Genomic DNA, 16,032 nt, shown 5'->3' on the forward strand with positions numbered 1-16,032 from the left:
ACTTCTGTTACAGCCTAGCCAATCAGAGGCTTACGGGATCTTTTTCTCTGGCAAAACCTGGGCACGGCGACTTGTGATTCAGAACCTCCATCGCTAGATTATTGTATACGGAAGACGGTGGGTCTGATCGCGTACTGTAAGTCTAATGATGACTAGACAAGGATATTTGGCGATATGCGAGAGCTGAACCACGTTTTCTGGAGGGTTACATTGGAGGCAACTTTAAACATGATTAATATGATTCATTTAAGATGATTAGTTCCTCAAGCAATAAAAAGAGGTGTCCTTATTAAGAGATGTCATTATTGATACTTGATTGATAATACGTATATTGCCTAAGGGATGGAGGAAGGGATTTTTTTATTAAAGAATAATTTACTAATATATCACTGTCATAACTGGAGATAATTACTATTAAAAAAAGAATCTATCCTGATATCATCCAGCTGGGTAATTTGAAAAATATATTAATGCAGGGCTTGCAAGGTCAGAAGAACAGCGAAAGGTATGCCTGACTGTTATCTGTTGTTCAGTCCACTTATAATTAGCCATCAACAGATGGATTGCAGGACTCTGACACCAGGGCTGGGCAATTAACTGAAAATGTATGAAAACTGACATTTAGAACCAATAACTGATTTAATTTTGCCCATGTAGGTTAATCGAATAATCGAGAAGCAGTTATTTTTTTTCTTATATCAACGAATGTCTTTTTAAAATATAATCAACTAAATTGATTAGTCTGATTAAACATTCAACCCTGTATTATACTTTGTTGGTTGGTACAATGGTGGTTGTTTGAAATAATCTGGATATTAATTTGAAGTCATATCGGCCAGCCCTAGCAGTCGCTCTGTATAGTCACACTGAACTGCAATCTCCATACTGATTTGATGCTTGTGTTGTGAGTGCTGGTACCCACATGTGCATGCACTCGTGTTTGAGTGTGTGTGCGTGTGCGTGTGTGTGTTCCAAATCGGTTGAAGGGAGGGGGGGGGTTATTGACGTTGTCAGAGCTGCTGACTGAAGACAATCCAGAGCTTGTCCGTTCATCTGCATCTCCTTCACATTAACATAATGAAATTGAAAGCGAAACTGGAATGGAAATGACTGGTGTTCGACATCACCAGTCAAATAAGAGGCAGGAATGTGTGCTGCTATACAGCAGCTCTATGCTGAGAGAGAGAGGGAGAGAAAGAGACAGACAGACAGACATAGAGAGACAGAGAAACAGACAATCGAGAGAAACAGAGAGAGAGAGAGAGAGAGAGAGAGAGAGAGATGGCAAAGAGAAGTTTGATGTGAATGTAATGCACACTAAATATGTTTGATGGTAGGAAATGGTCCGTTGTCTACATGACCATTTAAAAAACTAAACATGTTTTACTTCACCTTACAGTTCAACGAACGGTGTTTGCATGACCATTGCAACAACGAACAGTGTTTAGATGACCATTATAACAATTATCATTTAGTATCATTGTATGCAGTAACAGTGAATCCTTACATGGTTTAGTCTGTTCCTTTTCTGTTGGCTCCTCCTCCGTTTTGTGAGGCTGACCTTTGACCTTGTACACCAGGGCAAGGAGGCGACCTTTGATAGACGTATCCTGCTCATCTTCCTCTTCCTCCATAGGATTTCCTACAAACACACACACACACACACACACACACACACACACACACACACACACACACACACACACACACACACACACACACACACACACACACACACACACACAGGGAAAGTCACAATGTGAAACATGTGTGGGGTATTTTTGAAACATTTTGAAAGTCAAAGTGAAAGTGGTTCAGTGTGTCTGTGGCTTTTATAAACTACAAAAGGGATAAAAGAGCTCCCATATTACACTCAGCACCATGCACAGCACTCCTATTTCTACATAATGAAAGCTTCAGCACCAGAGTCAGCTTTATACCAGGGGTTCTCATCCTGTAATGGATCAGGGCCCACTTGAAAATCTTGAAAACTAACTAAGCTTCAGCACCATGGACAGCACTCACCCATCCAAACAGGCCATACTAAGCTTCAGCACCATGGACAGCACTCACCTTTCCACATAGCTTAACTCAGTGGTTTTCAACCCTTTTTCATGCCAAGGACCCCTAAATTGATATACATTTGACCACGGACCCCCATCTGAAAATGTTTTGTGCCAGGGACCCCCAGAAGCAAAGATATCAGTTAATTTTCGCTTTAAAAAAAAGTATAAATATTCAAAGATATGCAACACTTTTTCAATGTTTTTCGAAAATAGCAGATCTACAAGCTCATAGCGCGGCACTCGGTGCCGCGCTATGAGCTTGTATATCTGCTATTTTTGAATAGCCAAAGCTAAGTGGTTAAAAAATGATTGTGACGCTATGTTGACTAATTTTGCTGGGGACCCCCTGGTGCTCCCTCAAGGACCACTGGTGGTCCCCAGACCACTGGTTGAAAACCACTGGCTTAACTCATTCACTGCCATAGGATGACATTGTTTTCCCATATTCATTCATTCATTCATTCATTCATTCTGGCAGTGAATGAGTTAACTAAGGTTCAGCACACCATGGATAACAACTGCCCTTCAAAACAGCACAATGCCTCAGACCTGAGACGTGCATGTGGTCAGTGTGGTCGGACACAGTTTAATTTGTGTCATGTTCTTAAACGTGTTATGTACATAGTGTATTTGTGTTGCCATGTTATACACACACACACACACACACACACACAGTGAGCGTGCACAGGCGTACTCTTCTTTTAGTGTTAAAGGGATATTTCACTTTCAAAAAAACTTTTGGTCATTTTATCATCTACTCAGGCCTTTGTGAGCCCCCCAGACAGTTTTTAAGTTGCTCGATTCAGTATTTACATATTTGATATTCATTTTATCAGACACGCCCCCTTCCTATACAAACCCATTATAACTTCAAACTCCATTTTAACCATGTTAGATTCATCGAAAACATCCGTCCTTGGTTCTGGTGACTCACCCTGCCCTCCTAATGCGTGAGGGGGCCATGTTTTTCCGATGAATTTTTTCATTTATTTTATTTTATTTTTTTATTGTATATATTTGTTTTCATTTCCCAAAAAAAAAAAAAAAAAAAAATGAAAAAAGTAATTGAAAAAACACGGCCCCCTCACGTATAAGGGGGGCGCTATGAGTCACCAGAACCAAGGACGGGTGTTTTCGATGAATCTAACATGAATCCCTTTAACGGCAGCTTGCATCCTTAGTGTTGCATTACTACCAACTAACAATCAGGTAAGCCGCGTTTGCTTACAGCCACGAAACACCCAGAGATTTGATACGTCCTCCACAGACCCACGGACAGACAGATACAGATATTTGGATCTCTTTGTTGGTCCAACCAATTTCCCCCTCAGCACTGCACAGTGCACAGCCCCAGGTCATCGCTGGCACACACACCAAGCTTTGAGGTCAATCGGTCAGACGGCGCCCGAGTTATGCCCGAGACAATCAGACACACACACATTATTTATAACGCAGACAAGCGTAGCTTCATACTGGCTTTGCCGTGTCGCACGTATGATGTGAATCCTGATACATACAGTATATACGCTGTGTATGTTTTGTTTTCATCACTGTCTTTGTGGTGGATCGTGCAGTCGGTCCGCGCTGCCGCTTTGCAGCTAAACTAAAAGACGGTCATCAGATCCGTAGCTCTCCAGAGGACGGGGACAATTCAATTATTTATCAAAAACATCGAGATGTACAGAGCTATCTGGAGAGACACTGAACTCTCTCTCCCCACTGCCGGGAGACGCAGAGAGAAGCGCACAGAGAGAGAGAGATCAGTAGGCTGGAGAGAAAGAGAGAGACTGGTTTCTAAGATAAAAGGCAGAGCAGGGACGGTTATAATTCCCCCCTCGCCGCTGAAACACCAGAAACGGAGCAGATAGGGGGGGAAATGTACAAGAAGACAGAGAGCAAATCATATTATGCCGCTCACAACAAAGGGGAAATTACCAATATCGCACGCCTTTCTCAGGTCTCATTTGAAGAGGGTTGCATCAGATTTCCTCTGAGTAACGTTAATCGGATTGTCACAAATTCGCTCCATATTCCATTTCCCGTTCTGCGGTGCTGTCATTGTACACAGTAAAGTTCTCAGTATTAATTTAACTCTAGGAGTGTACAAATGTACATTTGTACACTCTCAGAGTTACATTTACTGTGTACTACGTACTAGTACCCTTGTCAGAGTGTGCAACTGGCTGCTGAAGTGACTTTGCACACCAATGTGAGCAGATTTATATTATAAAATACAGCATGAACCATAATACAGTGTTTTTTTATTGTCAAAACGTGTAAATAAATAGCAGATTGAGAGCTTGTAGTTTTTGAGCTAACCAGCAGGAGCGTGTGGTCCAAACTCACCACAGTGGAGACGCAGCTCGTTGTGGAAGTCATACAGTTCCTCCTGGATGTCCTCTGGGCACGGACAGTCCTCACCCGTACTGAAGTTCAGCAGCATGTTGATCTGAAACGTACACATGCGCGGTCACATGTATGGTCAAATTTAAGTTGACGATTAATTGCCACACTAATGATTGCGATTGTGATTTAATTGTGTTTTTGGCATTGAACATTATGAATGAAAAATTACATTTATGTTGGCCTTTTAGGCTTCGTAATAACAAATTGAACGGGACAGATATGACAAATAAGAAATTACTGACATATTTAATACTTTTATACTTCACTTCACATCACTTTGTGACGTGTTTTAAGCTTGCAGATCTGCTATTTCAACTTTTTTTGTTTTGAGGATTATGCAAAAATAATTGTGACTGGCCTAGTCACTCGCACACACACACACACACACACACACTCTCTCACACACACACACACACACACACACACACACACACACACACACACTGTAGGTGAGTGCAATAACCTTTTGCTGTACATACATAACAATACAAGTATCTAAACATGAGCCATTGGTATGTCTTCTATTCTTTACTTCAACAGTGATGTGAAAACGCTGTGCTTATCTCTGAATCATTGCACAGAATTCAGAGCAGAGATGTTAAAGTCCCTTTGGGCTCACACCATCATTAAGACACGTCATTATATCCAGGTGAAAGTGTCAAACTCTGTCTCCAGTCGCGACCCCGAGGCGCTCTGAGTTTGTGTGTGTGTGTGTGTGTGTGTGTGTGTGTGTGTGTGCGTGTGTGCGTGTGTGTGTGTGTGTCTGTGTCTGGAGCTGTACTGCCACTGTAGCAATGACACAGCAGACTATAAGGAGTCACATGGCCTTGAAGCATGATCTACCACACGCACACGCACACACACACACGCACGCACAAGCGAACACACACACACACACACACACATAAGCACGTTCATGTGCATTGTTGAGTTAACCCATTAAGACCGGGAACGCATCTGTGTCATTTTAAGATTTCTTTGGCTATTCAAAAATAGCAGATGGTGCCGCGCTATGAGCTTGTAGATCTGCAAAAAAAATGAAAGCGTTGAAAAAATTGGAAAATCTTTGAAAATATATATTTTTTAAAGCGAACATTTGTAAAATATTTTGTTCCAGGGACCTCAAAAAAAGCGAAGATTTTAGTTAAAAATGTTGTTTAAAAAAAAAAAAATGCATTCAAGATAAAGTTCCCGATAAAAAAAAACAACAGCCAAAACATAAAATAACGGTTACAGCTCAAATCAAAAACAATACACAGATGCGCTCCCTGGTCGTAATGGGTTAATGTGAGAATGCTGTGTTGCGGTAATAGCAGCGTAACGAGGTTAAGAGCAGACAGATGTCTGCAGCCATCGTGATGCAGGAGAGAGAGAGCTGGCCGCAGTTCAACACTCCTAAACTGAGTTATGGGACGGGCGACAGCTAATGGCTTAAAACTGCCACCCCGTGTCACACGCTGTAATTCTACAGTGGGGACAATGTCAAAGCTAGACTATTACCTATCTAAGTCAGATGGATGTCTGGAAGAAGTCCCTTGTGTGTGATTCTATAGCCAACGTTTAAGTATTAGCATGGTCTGGCTGGTAACTCACTTGTATATGGGTGTGATATTGCTCGTCGTTTCTTTGTAGGAAAGTGGGCGTAACGTTGGTTCTTTGCCCTTTTTAAGTGTATTATTTTTAAGTGCCCTTATTGTATTCCGCCGTACTTAGTAATAATAATATTTATTTATTTGTTCTCACAAATTTCGTCCGACCACTCCTTCCGTGTGCTTGAATTTTTCTTGCCGTTACGCGTTACCAAAGCGACGTAATTCGCAAAAAAAATATATTTTGAATTTTTTTTTTCTTCTTTTTTTTTTACCCCGCCAAAATGTACCACCCAAAAAGGAGCACGTTTCAGGACAAGTCGATTGGTGGTACTTTGTAGTGACACCATTTTGGGTCCCTAACATTTCACTGAGCTAGAGAATGAGCTAGGTCTCGACTTTGTACAATCTTGGCTAAGTGGTTACATACATTTATTTCACCCGACCTCTCGAACACAAGGTTGCACAGACTTGGCGAGCTGCAGGCACACTTACAATTTCTACGAAATTTTGTTTCTAATCTTTATTATGTTTACTTTTATTCACACACAATAGGGATGGTTTCAACGGGTCAGCAAGGACAAAGTCTCCCGTTTGCCGGACCATCACAGATCTCTGCCTACCAAGACATCTTGGAACTATGCTAAATGCAAGGTAGTTGGTAGCATGGCAAGGAAAACGGTTGGCAACAAACCTACACCCACTATTTTGGAAAAGGAAACCAATCATGACAGCCCTAAAGACTTTTGGATTGGTTCTGCAATGCAGGGTTTTTTTTGTTTCGTTTTTTACTCTCTAATCGTTTCCACCCGTGCAAAAGCTGTGAGATTGTCCTCAGTCCTCATATGCAATTTGGTCCAGCAATTTGCGAGATAGGTTCCAGAGACACAGATGGACAGACCCATTAATAGACGGCTCGCCTACAAACCTCCACACACACACACACACACACACATGCGTAGAAGACACGGACATCTCACCTGCTCTTGAGGCGGCGAGCGGAACTCCTTGGTCTTCTTGGCGGTGATGGCGGCCGACATGTTGAGGGCCAGCATCAGCTCGTTGTAGCGGAACTTCTGGTTGTACTGCAGCTTGGACACGAAGCTGTCGGAGAAGGACACGATGGCCTCGATGCGGTGCTTCAGCTCGCAGTCACAGAAGTAGTGGAGCAGCTCACACATCTGGGGGTGTTGGAGAGGAGTGACACGCATACAAATACAAACATCTAGCGTCAATACAGTAGATAAGTGGAGTTGTTATTTTCAATTTCAAGGACCCACAGTTTTGTATGCATTAGGCCAGTGGTTCTCAAACTTTTTCATGTCAAGGAACCCCAAAATGATATGTATTTAGCCGCGGACCCCCATCTCAAATATTTTGTTCCAGGGACCCCCCAGAAGCAAAGATTCGCTTAAAAAATATATACAGTATAGACATTTTCAGAAATACCAGACCTACACGATCATAGCTATGAGCTTGTAGATCTGCTATTTTTGAATAGCCAAAGTATAAAAGGTTACAATTATTGTGATGCTATATAAACACATTTTGCTGGGGACCCCCTGGAACCCCCCCAAGGACCCCTGGGGGTGCCTGGACCCCACCTTGAGAACCAATGCATTAGGCCACAGACACCCATAACTCTGAAAGTGCACACATGGAACCAAAAGGACCACTCCCAGAGTTAACAGACCTGTAAGGGTCCATTTCTTTCTTTAACTATCAATCATTTACCTGGGGACCAACTCGTACCCCCTCACGGACCCGTGGGGGTCCCCAGACCCCACTTTGAGAACCACTGGTATAGATAATGACATACTGTAGATATTCGAGTAACTAAGCAGCATCATCATTGATAGTCATTTTTAGGCAGCTAGATCATTGGCTCAATAATATGAAGCAGAGCCATTTCATGTTTGAGCGACTTCTGAATGGAGCTTTAACTGTCTGCTTGTTACCAACTATGTGATGGAAATCAGCTGAGACAGCTGAGACACAGCAGAGCCAATAGGACTGGAGACTGGCTGTGGTAGATCTGGCCACTGGCCTGGTGGCCTTCACTGTTTGATGGGTCCTAACCGGGTATTGGACATACAACTTGAACTAAAGACTTTTACTTACACAGCAGTGGTTCCCAAACCAAACTGGGGGTCCCCAAATTATTTTGGGGGATCCCCAGATGATTAGCTTAATGTGCAATTGTTTTCAGTAAACAAACCAACATACAGTATAAGTGCATACAGGGTATCCGCACGTACCGTATCTAAAGTTACAATTTAATGACTTTTAAGACCTTTTTAAAGTTGGCCAAATTGTGAAATATTATGTACGAAAGAGAAAATAGCTGATCTACAAGCTCACAACGCCTCGCAGTGCGAGGCGTTGTGAGCTTGTAGTTCGGCTACTTTCACAATATTTATCTGTGGAACCGAGTCAAACTAAATGTAATGCCTACAATTCCAAGTGACTACAATTTCCAGCACAGAGAGAACAAGCTCTCACCACACAGAAAGAACTGGGAAGATGTATGCATGATTTTCACAGAACGAAATCACCAAAGTGCCCCTTTAAATATCTGGAAATTATAATAAAATTAAATAGTATGCTACAGTAGTATCCTATGATTTTACTAAGCTCTGTCTGTGTGTGCGTGCGCCCCCAAAATCTCTTCTACCCGGTTCTCCTCAGTGGCTGGAGCAATTGATCTGCATTTGCACACAGCCATTGACCATTACCGTATGCACGGAACACCGAAGCCCGTTTTTCGCTTTCCCCAAATGTCAGCTGTTTATTAGCGTTGTGTTCGCTGGCTCCCGGGTTGCCAAATCATGAGCGTGAAACAAGCGCCGGTGTTGCCACATCCGTGAAACAAGCAGACCATCCGTGAAACAAGCGGACCATGACACACTTTGGGTGCTCATATCCCCCGACGGGTATGGTCTAGAAGTATATATGTCACAGGAGGATTGAATAACCAGGACGATTGAAGACAGAGCGCTCGTTTTTAGGCACGGGGCTTCGGGGCGAGGCGGGGCTTTGATGCGACGCGGACCTGTCTGTTGCTGTTCCCCCCCACGTAGCAACCAGGAAGCTACGCTAGGGGAACGCTGAACACGCGTTCACACGCACGTGATAATAGTTATTGTCCATGACGGAGGCGCGCCGACTCAGCAGAGCTTGAGGCCGAGGAGGCGCACCCTCGCGCCTCCAGGCGCGAGTGCCCGCGCTGACCGGCCGATGCTCTGATAGTCGACACAGCGCCGTCCGAGTTGTAAACCGATAGGGACAGAATAGTTATTTTCATGGATCACTGTGTGTGTGTGTGTGTGTGTGTGTGTGTGTGTGTGTGTGTGTGTGTGTGTGTGTGTGTGTGTGTGTGTGTGTGTGTGTGTGTCTCAGGGAGAAACTAAAACAATGCGTGTGTGCGCGGGCGCGTGCATGCGCGTGCATGTGTGTGCATGCGTGCGCATGTGTGTGCATGCGTGCGCATGTGTGTGCATGCGTGTGCGCGTGCGCACAAACGCTCACGCACACACACACACACACACACACACACACCCTCCCTCTAGTCTGGCTTGCATTGCCCTCTAGCGTTGGTTTTACAGAATTGCCTGAAAACAAGCGCTCCTTCTTCAATCGTCCTGGTTATTCAATCGTCCTGTAACATATATGTTACAGGTAAATTGGCATTCCAGGTAAATTGGAAAAGGGGCGCTTGTTTTCACCGCCCCCCAGGCAATTCTGTAGAACCAACGCTAGAGGGCAATGCAAGCCAGACATGAGTCCCACACCACACACGCAAGCATGCACACGCGCACAAACGAGCACGCACACACGCATGCGCGCACACGCACACACACATACACACACACACACACACACACACACACACACACACCCGCGAACAGCCTTATTCCATGCAGTTGAAGCACAAGGGGGCAAGCCTGAGGGGGCGGGGCTGGCGGGCTATGTTAGTGCAGTGAGTGGCAGTTGGGGCAAACCATAGAGGGGCAAACGCAGTCCCCACAACATCATTTACGATTCTGTGCCTATCGGTACATAACTCGGACGGCGCTTAGTCGACTAGCAGACCATCGGCCGGTCGGCGCGGGCACTCGCGCCTGGAGGCGCTCGGCCGCGCCTGGAGGCGCTCGGGCCCGCCTCCTTGGCCTCAAGGTCTGCTGAGTCGGCGCGCCTCCGTCATGGTCCAAAACTATACTTTATCGGTGAAAAAAAGTAGTCTGCGGTTGTTTGAAAAAGTACCCCAAGCGGGAGTCAAACCAAGACTCCCAGTGGTAGTGGATGGGGAGTCTAATAATTATCGAAGTGCGCCACTGAGGCCGGTGCTCAGTTTGGGTATTTGGGCTGTATTAGAATGTGACGTCCTAACTATTCTAATCGTTAGCTATTATACAAAGCCAGCAGCTCATGTAAACTGGGAGCTGGCTAGGCTAGAGCACTATAGCTTCCTGGTTGCTATGTTGTTGTATGTTGCATCAAAGCTCCGCCTCGCAGCCCCGCCCCGCGCCTAAAAACAAGCGCTCCCCTTCCAATTTACCTGGAATGCCAATTTACCTGTGACATATATGCAAGGCAACTTGGAGGTGTGCATAGCTGCGCTGTGTTTGGCATTTGCAGTGCCCTCTGGTGGACCCACTTGCAGCCAGAGTGACAAACATACATCATAGACAGATCGTTACGATATAGTTCTGCATCTTTACCTGCCGTTTCACCGGCTCAGGCAGCCTCTTCTCCAGCAGCCCTTTCATTGGCTGCTTCGCGTCCTTAGCCGCCTCCTCCTCTCCGGCTTCCACCGCCTTCTCCTCCGCCCCCGTGAGCCCTTCTTTCTCCGTGGCCTCGGCGGCGGCGGCGGCGTCCTCCCGCGTCTCCCCGAACACGTTGGGCTCGATGAGCAGCAGGATCTTGTGCACGTCCTCGCTGCGCAGCACGCCCATGGTGAGCAGCGTGCCCATCAGCCGGAGGATGGGCACGAACTGGTACTCCACGCTGCCCCCTACGGGGTCTCGGATGTGGTGCCCGCCGCCCTGAGTCAGAGAAAATTTGGAAGTAAACGTTTGAGAATTAACCCATTAAGACCTGGAACGCATCTGTGTCACTTTTTTGATTTGAGCAAAAAAAAAAACATTATTTTACACTTTGGCTATTCAAAAATAGCAGATCTACAAGCTCGTAGCGCGGCACCGAGTGCCGCGCTACGAGCTTGTAGATCTGCTATTTTTGAAAAATCGTGAAAATGTGTGCAAATCTTTAATATTGCTTTAATATTCTTTTAAAGCAAACATTAACTCATTTCTTTGCTTCTGGGTGTCCCTGGAACAAAATATTTTGAGATGGCGGTACGCGGTCAAATTCATATCATTTTGGGGGGTCCTTGACATGAAAACGTTTGAAAACCACTGATATAGAAACATACGTTTTTCAGAAAACCGTACTTATAGAGGACATTTTGCAGAATCGGAACCGCAGGCCTCAATGGGTCAACTGATGTATATTTAATCGCTTTTTCTGTTTTCTCACGGTCTCATTTGTGTTGTGAGACTCCACCCTGCTTCTCCTTTTAAGCATTTACATCCTTTTGTCATAAGTAAATCAACCTGTCTGTATGGGGATGGTAAGAATGGGGAAGAACTAAGTGTTTCATCACTATGTGAAACAAAAGGCTTTTTGATGCTGAGGGGAGGTCTTTGGTATTATGTGTAGACTTGAGTTCGACCGAGGTTGTTTTCATGCATTTCTGTTCTGCTGAATTGCAGTGGTGGAAAGTAACTAAGTATATTTACTTAAGTACTGTACTTAAGTACCATTTTGAGGTATTTGTACTTTACTTGAGTATTTCCAATTTCCAATACTTTTACTTCTACTCCACTACATCTCGGAGGCAAATATTGTACTTTTACTCCACTACATTTATTTGAAAACTTTAGTTACTAGTTACTTTTCAGATATAAATTATTACATTATGAAACATACATTTACCAATTCAGCCCTATTTTATACCTAGGCAATTTGAAAATAGCCGATCTACAAGCTCACAACGCGTCGCAACGCGACGCGTTGTGAGCTTGTAGATCGGCTATTTTCAAATATTTAGTACTTTTACTTTTCATACTTTAAGTACATTTTGATGCCAATACTTTTGTACTTTTACTCAAGTAAATTTTGAATTCTGGCCTATTACTTGTAACAGAGTATTTTTATATTGCAGTATTGGTACTTTTACTTAAGTAAAGAATTTGAGTACTTTTTCCACCACTGCTGAATTGTAAGTCTCGAACTCCTTTCTGGTACCAAAATATAATCACTCATTCCTCTGAACTGTGAACTGTTGTCTGTGATCTTATTTGACTGAGCCCCCATTCAGATTTCCACCACACCTGCACGGCCTCCGTCAGCATGGTGATGGCCTTCTCCTTCAGCACGTCCAGCGGGATCTGAGGGCTGTAATAATAATAATACAACTTTATTTGTATGTATAGCACTTTTTTAAACAATGTTACGAACAAGATTTATCTCAAGGAGTTAACAAGGCCATTCTGTCGCAATGGATTTTTAACCCTTTAAGACCTGAGGCGATTCTTAAAAAAATATCTAAATCCTAACAGTTTTTGGAAAAAAATCAAAAAAAAAATGTTCACGATTTTTCAAAAATAGCAGATCTACAAGTTCATAGCGCGGCACTCGGTGCCGCGCTATGAGCTTGTATATCTGCTATTTTTGAATAGCCTAAAGAAATCTAAAAGTGACACAGATGCGTCCCAGGTATTAATGGGTTAAAGGGATAGTTCACTCCCAAAATGACTTTTTTTTCTATCGATTTCAATTGTCACCCCATGGAAACTTAAATTCATGGATATATATTTTTTTTTTGTCGCATTCCTAAGCCAATCATTTGAAGTGTCTCCTTTGTCTCTCCTACCGGAACCGCTGCCTACCGGTCCGTTGGTCATCAAATTATTGGCTTAGGAATGCGACAAAAAACAAAAAATATGCATGAATTCAAGTCTCCATGGGGTGACTAATCGATTAAAAAAAGTATTAAAAAAAAAGTGAACTATCCCTTTAAGAGGGATTTTAAAACTCGTTAATGAGTACAGGTCAATGAGCACCTGTACAGGTGCTGCTCCCGCCGGAGGGTGCTGATGAAGCAGGGCGGGGCGAAGTTGAGGCGGGGCTTGAGCGACGTGCTGAGCCCCACCCCCGGCGGGAGGTGCCTCTTGGAGGCGTCGGAGAAGAGGCGGATGGAGCGCGTCTCGGCCGTCACGGGGATGATGAACTCGTTGTTCATCATGAGCCGCGCCTCCTTGGCCGTCTCCAGGTGGATGCTGATGAGCGCGTTGTAGAAGCCCTCGCGCAGCATGCCCGACAGGTACTGGTTGTCGATGGTGTAGAGCAGCTGCGATTGGTCCAGGTGGCTGCAGAGGGCGTGGGCCACGCGGGTGTTGCCCAGCGCGCAGAGGGCGCAGTAGAGCTTCAGGGTGTGGTAGTGGAACTCCCTCAGGTCCTCCAGCTCGGAGAGCTCCATGACGTCCACACACCTTGAGGGAAGGGGGGAAGGAGGGGGAGAACTTGTGTGTGTGTGTGTGTGTGTCACGGTTGGGTGAGCAATTTGCCAGTAGGTGGAAAAGTGCTCAGATATTTTACTTAAAGGTAGGGTAAGTGATATTTTTTGGTTAAAACAAAAAGTATTTTGTTAAAAGGTCAAAATACTATATTCTGATAGTAATCATTGCTATAGAGTGTTTTTTCAGTAACAGATGTCTCCCTGTCTCTCCAGCTCTTTAATAAACAGAAAATACATTTTTCGGTAGGTGTCAAAATCTCAGCCAATCAGGAGAAAGTACCAATTTTTAAGCTTAATTTGTATAGTGTTCCAGTTCCAATTTTGCATGCTCATTTCTTAGTGTCATCACTTCCAATTTCACTTGTTTAATCTATATCCTGATTGAGTTCTCTGTCCTGGTTGGATAAAATTGGAAATGAAACTGAAACTGAAACGAAAATGCATTTTCTGTTTAATAAAGAGGTGGAGAGACAAGGAGACTCCTAATACTGAACAAACACTCTATAGCAATGAGTACTATCAGAATATAGAGCTATTTAACAATTATTTTAACCAACGCAAATCACTTACCCTACCTTTAAGTACAAGTAGCAATACCACACTATAAAAATACGCTGTTACAAGTAAAATGCCTGTGTTCAAAATGTTACTTGAGTTAAAGTACAAAAGTATTGGCATCAAAATATTCTTAAAAGGACCAAAAGTAAAAGTACTAAAATGTTTGAAAATAGCAGATCTACAAGCTCACAACGCGTCGCATCGCGGCGCATTGTGAGCTTGTAGATCTGCTATTTTCAAACAGCCTATGTATAAAATAGGGCTAAAGTGGTTAATGTGTGTTTTTTAATATAATAATTTATGTAAGGAAACATCTAAAGTGGTTAATGTATGTTTTGTAATAATAATCTAAATCTGCAAAGTAACTAGTAACTTAAGTTTAGTAAAAGTACAAGATTTGCCTCTGAGATGCAGTGGAGTAGAAGTAAAAGTACTGAAAATTGGAAATACTCCAGTAAAGTAAATATACCTCAAAATTGTACTTAAGTACAGTACTCGAGTAAATGTACTTAGTTACTTTACACCACTGGTGAACAGAACACCTGTTCTCCTCAGGTATGTGCAAGTGAACACTACAGAATACCTGTTCTCCTCAGGTATGTGTAATAAAATGAACACTACAGAATACCTGTTCTCCTCAGGTATGTGTAATAAAATGAACACTACAGAATACCTGTTCTCCTCAGGTATGTGTAATAAAGTGAACACTACAGAATACCTGTTCTCCTCAGGTATGTGTAATAAAATGAACAGAATACCTGTTCTCCTCAGGTATGTGTAATAAAGTGAACAAAATACCTGTTCTCCTCAGGTAAGTGTAATAAAGTGAACAGAATACCTGTTCTCCTCAGGTAAGTGTAATAAAGTGAACAGAATACCTGTTCTCCTCAGGTATGTGTAATAAAGTGAACAGAATACCTGTTCTCCTCAGGTAAGTGTAATAAAGTGAACAGAATACCTGTTCTCCTCAGGTAAGTGTAATAAAGTGAACAGAATACCTGTTCTCCTCAGGTATGTGTAATAAAGTGAACACTACAGAATACCTGTTCTCCTCAGGTATGTGTAATAAAATGAACAGAATACCTGTTCTCCTCAGGTATGTGTAATAAAATGAACAGAATACCTGTTCTCCTCAGGTAAGTGTAATAAAGTGAACAGAATACCTGTTCTCCTCGGGTATGTGTAATAAAGTGAACAGAATACCTGTTCTCCTCAGGTATGTGTAATAAAGTGAACAGAATACCTGTTCTCCTCGGGTATGTGCACGGCCAGCATCTGCAGGGGCTCCACACACTGGAGCAGCCAGCCCTGCCTCTCGCTGACCCGGCCCGTCTCCACCTTGAGGAAGACGTTGGGCATGCGGCTCCACAGCACGGCGCTGATGCTCTGCACGTCCAGCCGCGGCGGACACTGTGGCACCGGGTTCTTGTGCTCGCTCTTAAAGACGGCCGAGGACAGCGGCATGGCGTTCTGGAGGACCCACAAGAACAAGACAGCGTTAAAAAGGGTAGGTCGAAATAAGATAGGGCTTCAGCCTATACCTTTTCGGTCAGATATATGTGGCTATTTTCTCTATTTTATTTTACCTATGAAATTTTAACTTTATGTTGCTACATAATTGACCGAAATAAACTTTCGGTCAATTTTGTAAAAATAAAAAAGACCCAGAGAACAAACATGACTCACCGACTGACTGAATGACTTGATTGATTAAAGTGCACACACACACACACACACACGCACACGCACACGCACACGCACACGCACACGCACACGCACACGCACACGCACACGCACACGCTAACCTTGTCGTGTCAATCTCATTGTTGAT

At 43.6% G+C, this 16,032-nt stretch overlaps 1 protein-coding gene across 1 annotated transcript in view; it reads right to left on the reverse strand.

The window, feature by feature from the left end:
• The window catches only part of LOC308074684 (ryanodine receptor 3), a gene marked incomplete at its 5' end in the record, with an annotated part of 322,999 nt that overhangs the window by 125,802 nt on the left and 181,165 nt on the right, over window positions 1–16,032 (reverse strand). The window contains 7 exon segments of the mRNA XM_080414190.1: window positions 1,508–1,642; window positions 4,413–4,515; window positions 7,042–7,242; window positions 10,783–11,106; window positions 12,457–12,520; window positions 13,195–13,617; window positions 15,445–15,671. Coding sequence (XP_080270316.1) covers window positions 1,508–1,642; window positions 4,413–4,515; window positions 7,042–7,242; window positions 10,783–11,106; window positions 12,457–12,520; window positions 13,195–13,617; window positions 15,445–15,671 — 1,477 coding nt within the window.

The sequence above is a fragment of the Gymnoscopelus braueri genome (assembly GCF_963280865.1).
Source record: "Gymnoscopelus braueri genome assembly, chromosome: 19".
NCBI classification, from domain to species: Eukaryota; Metazoa; Chordata; class Actinopteri; order Myctophiformes; family Myctophidae; genus Gymnoscopelus; species Gymnoscopelus braueri.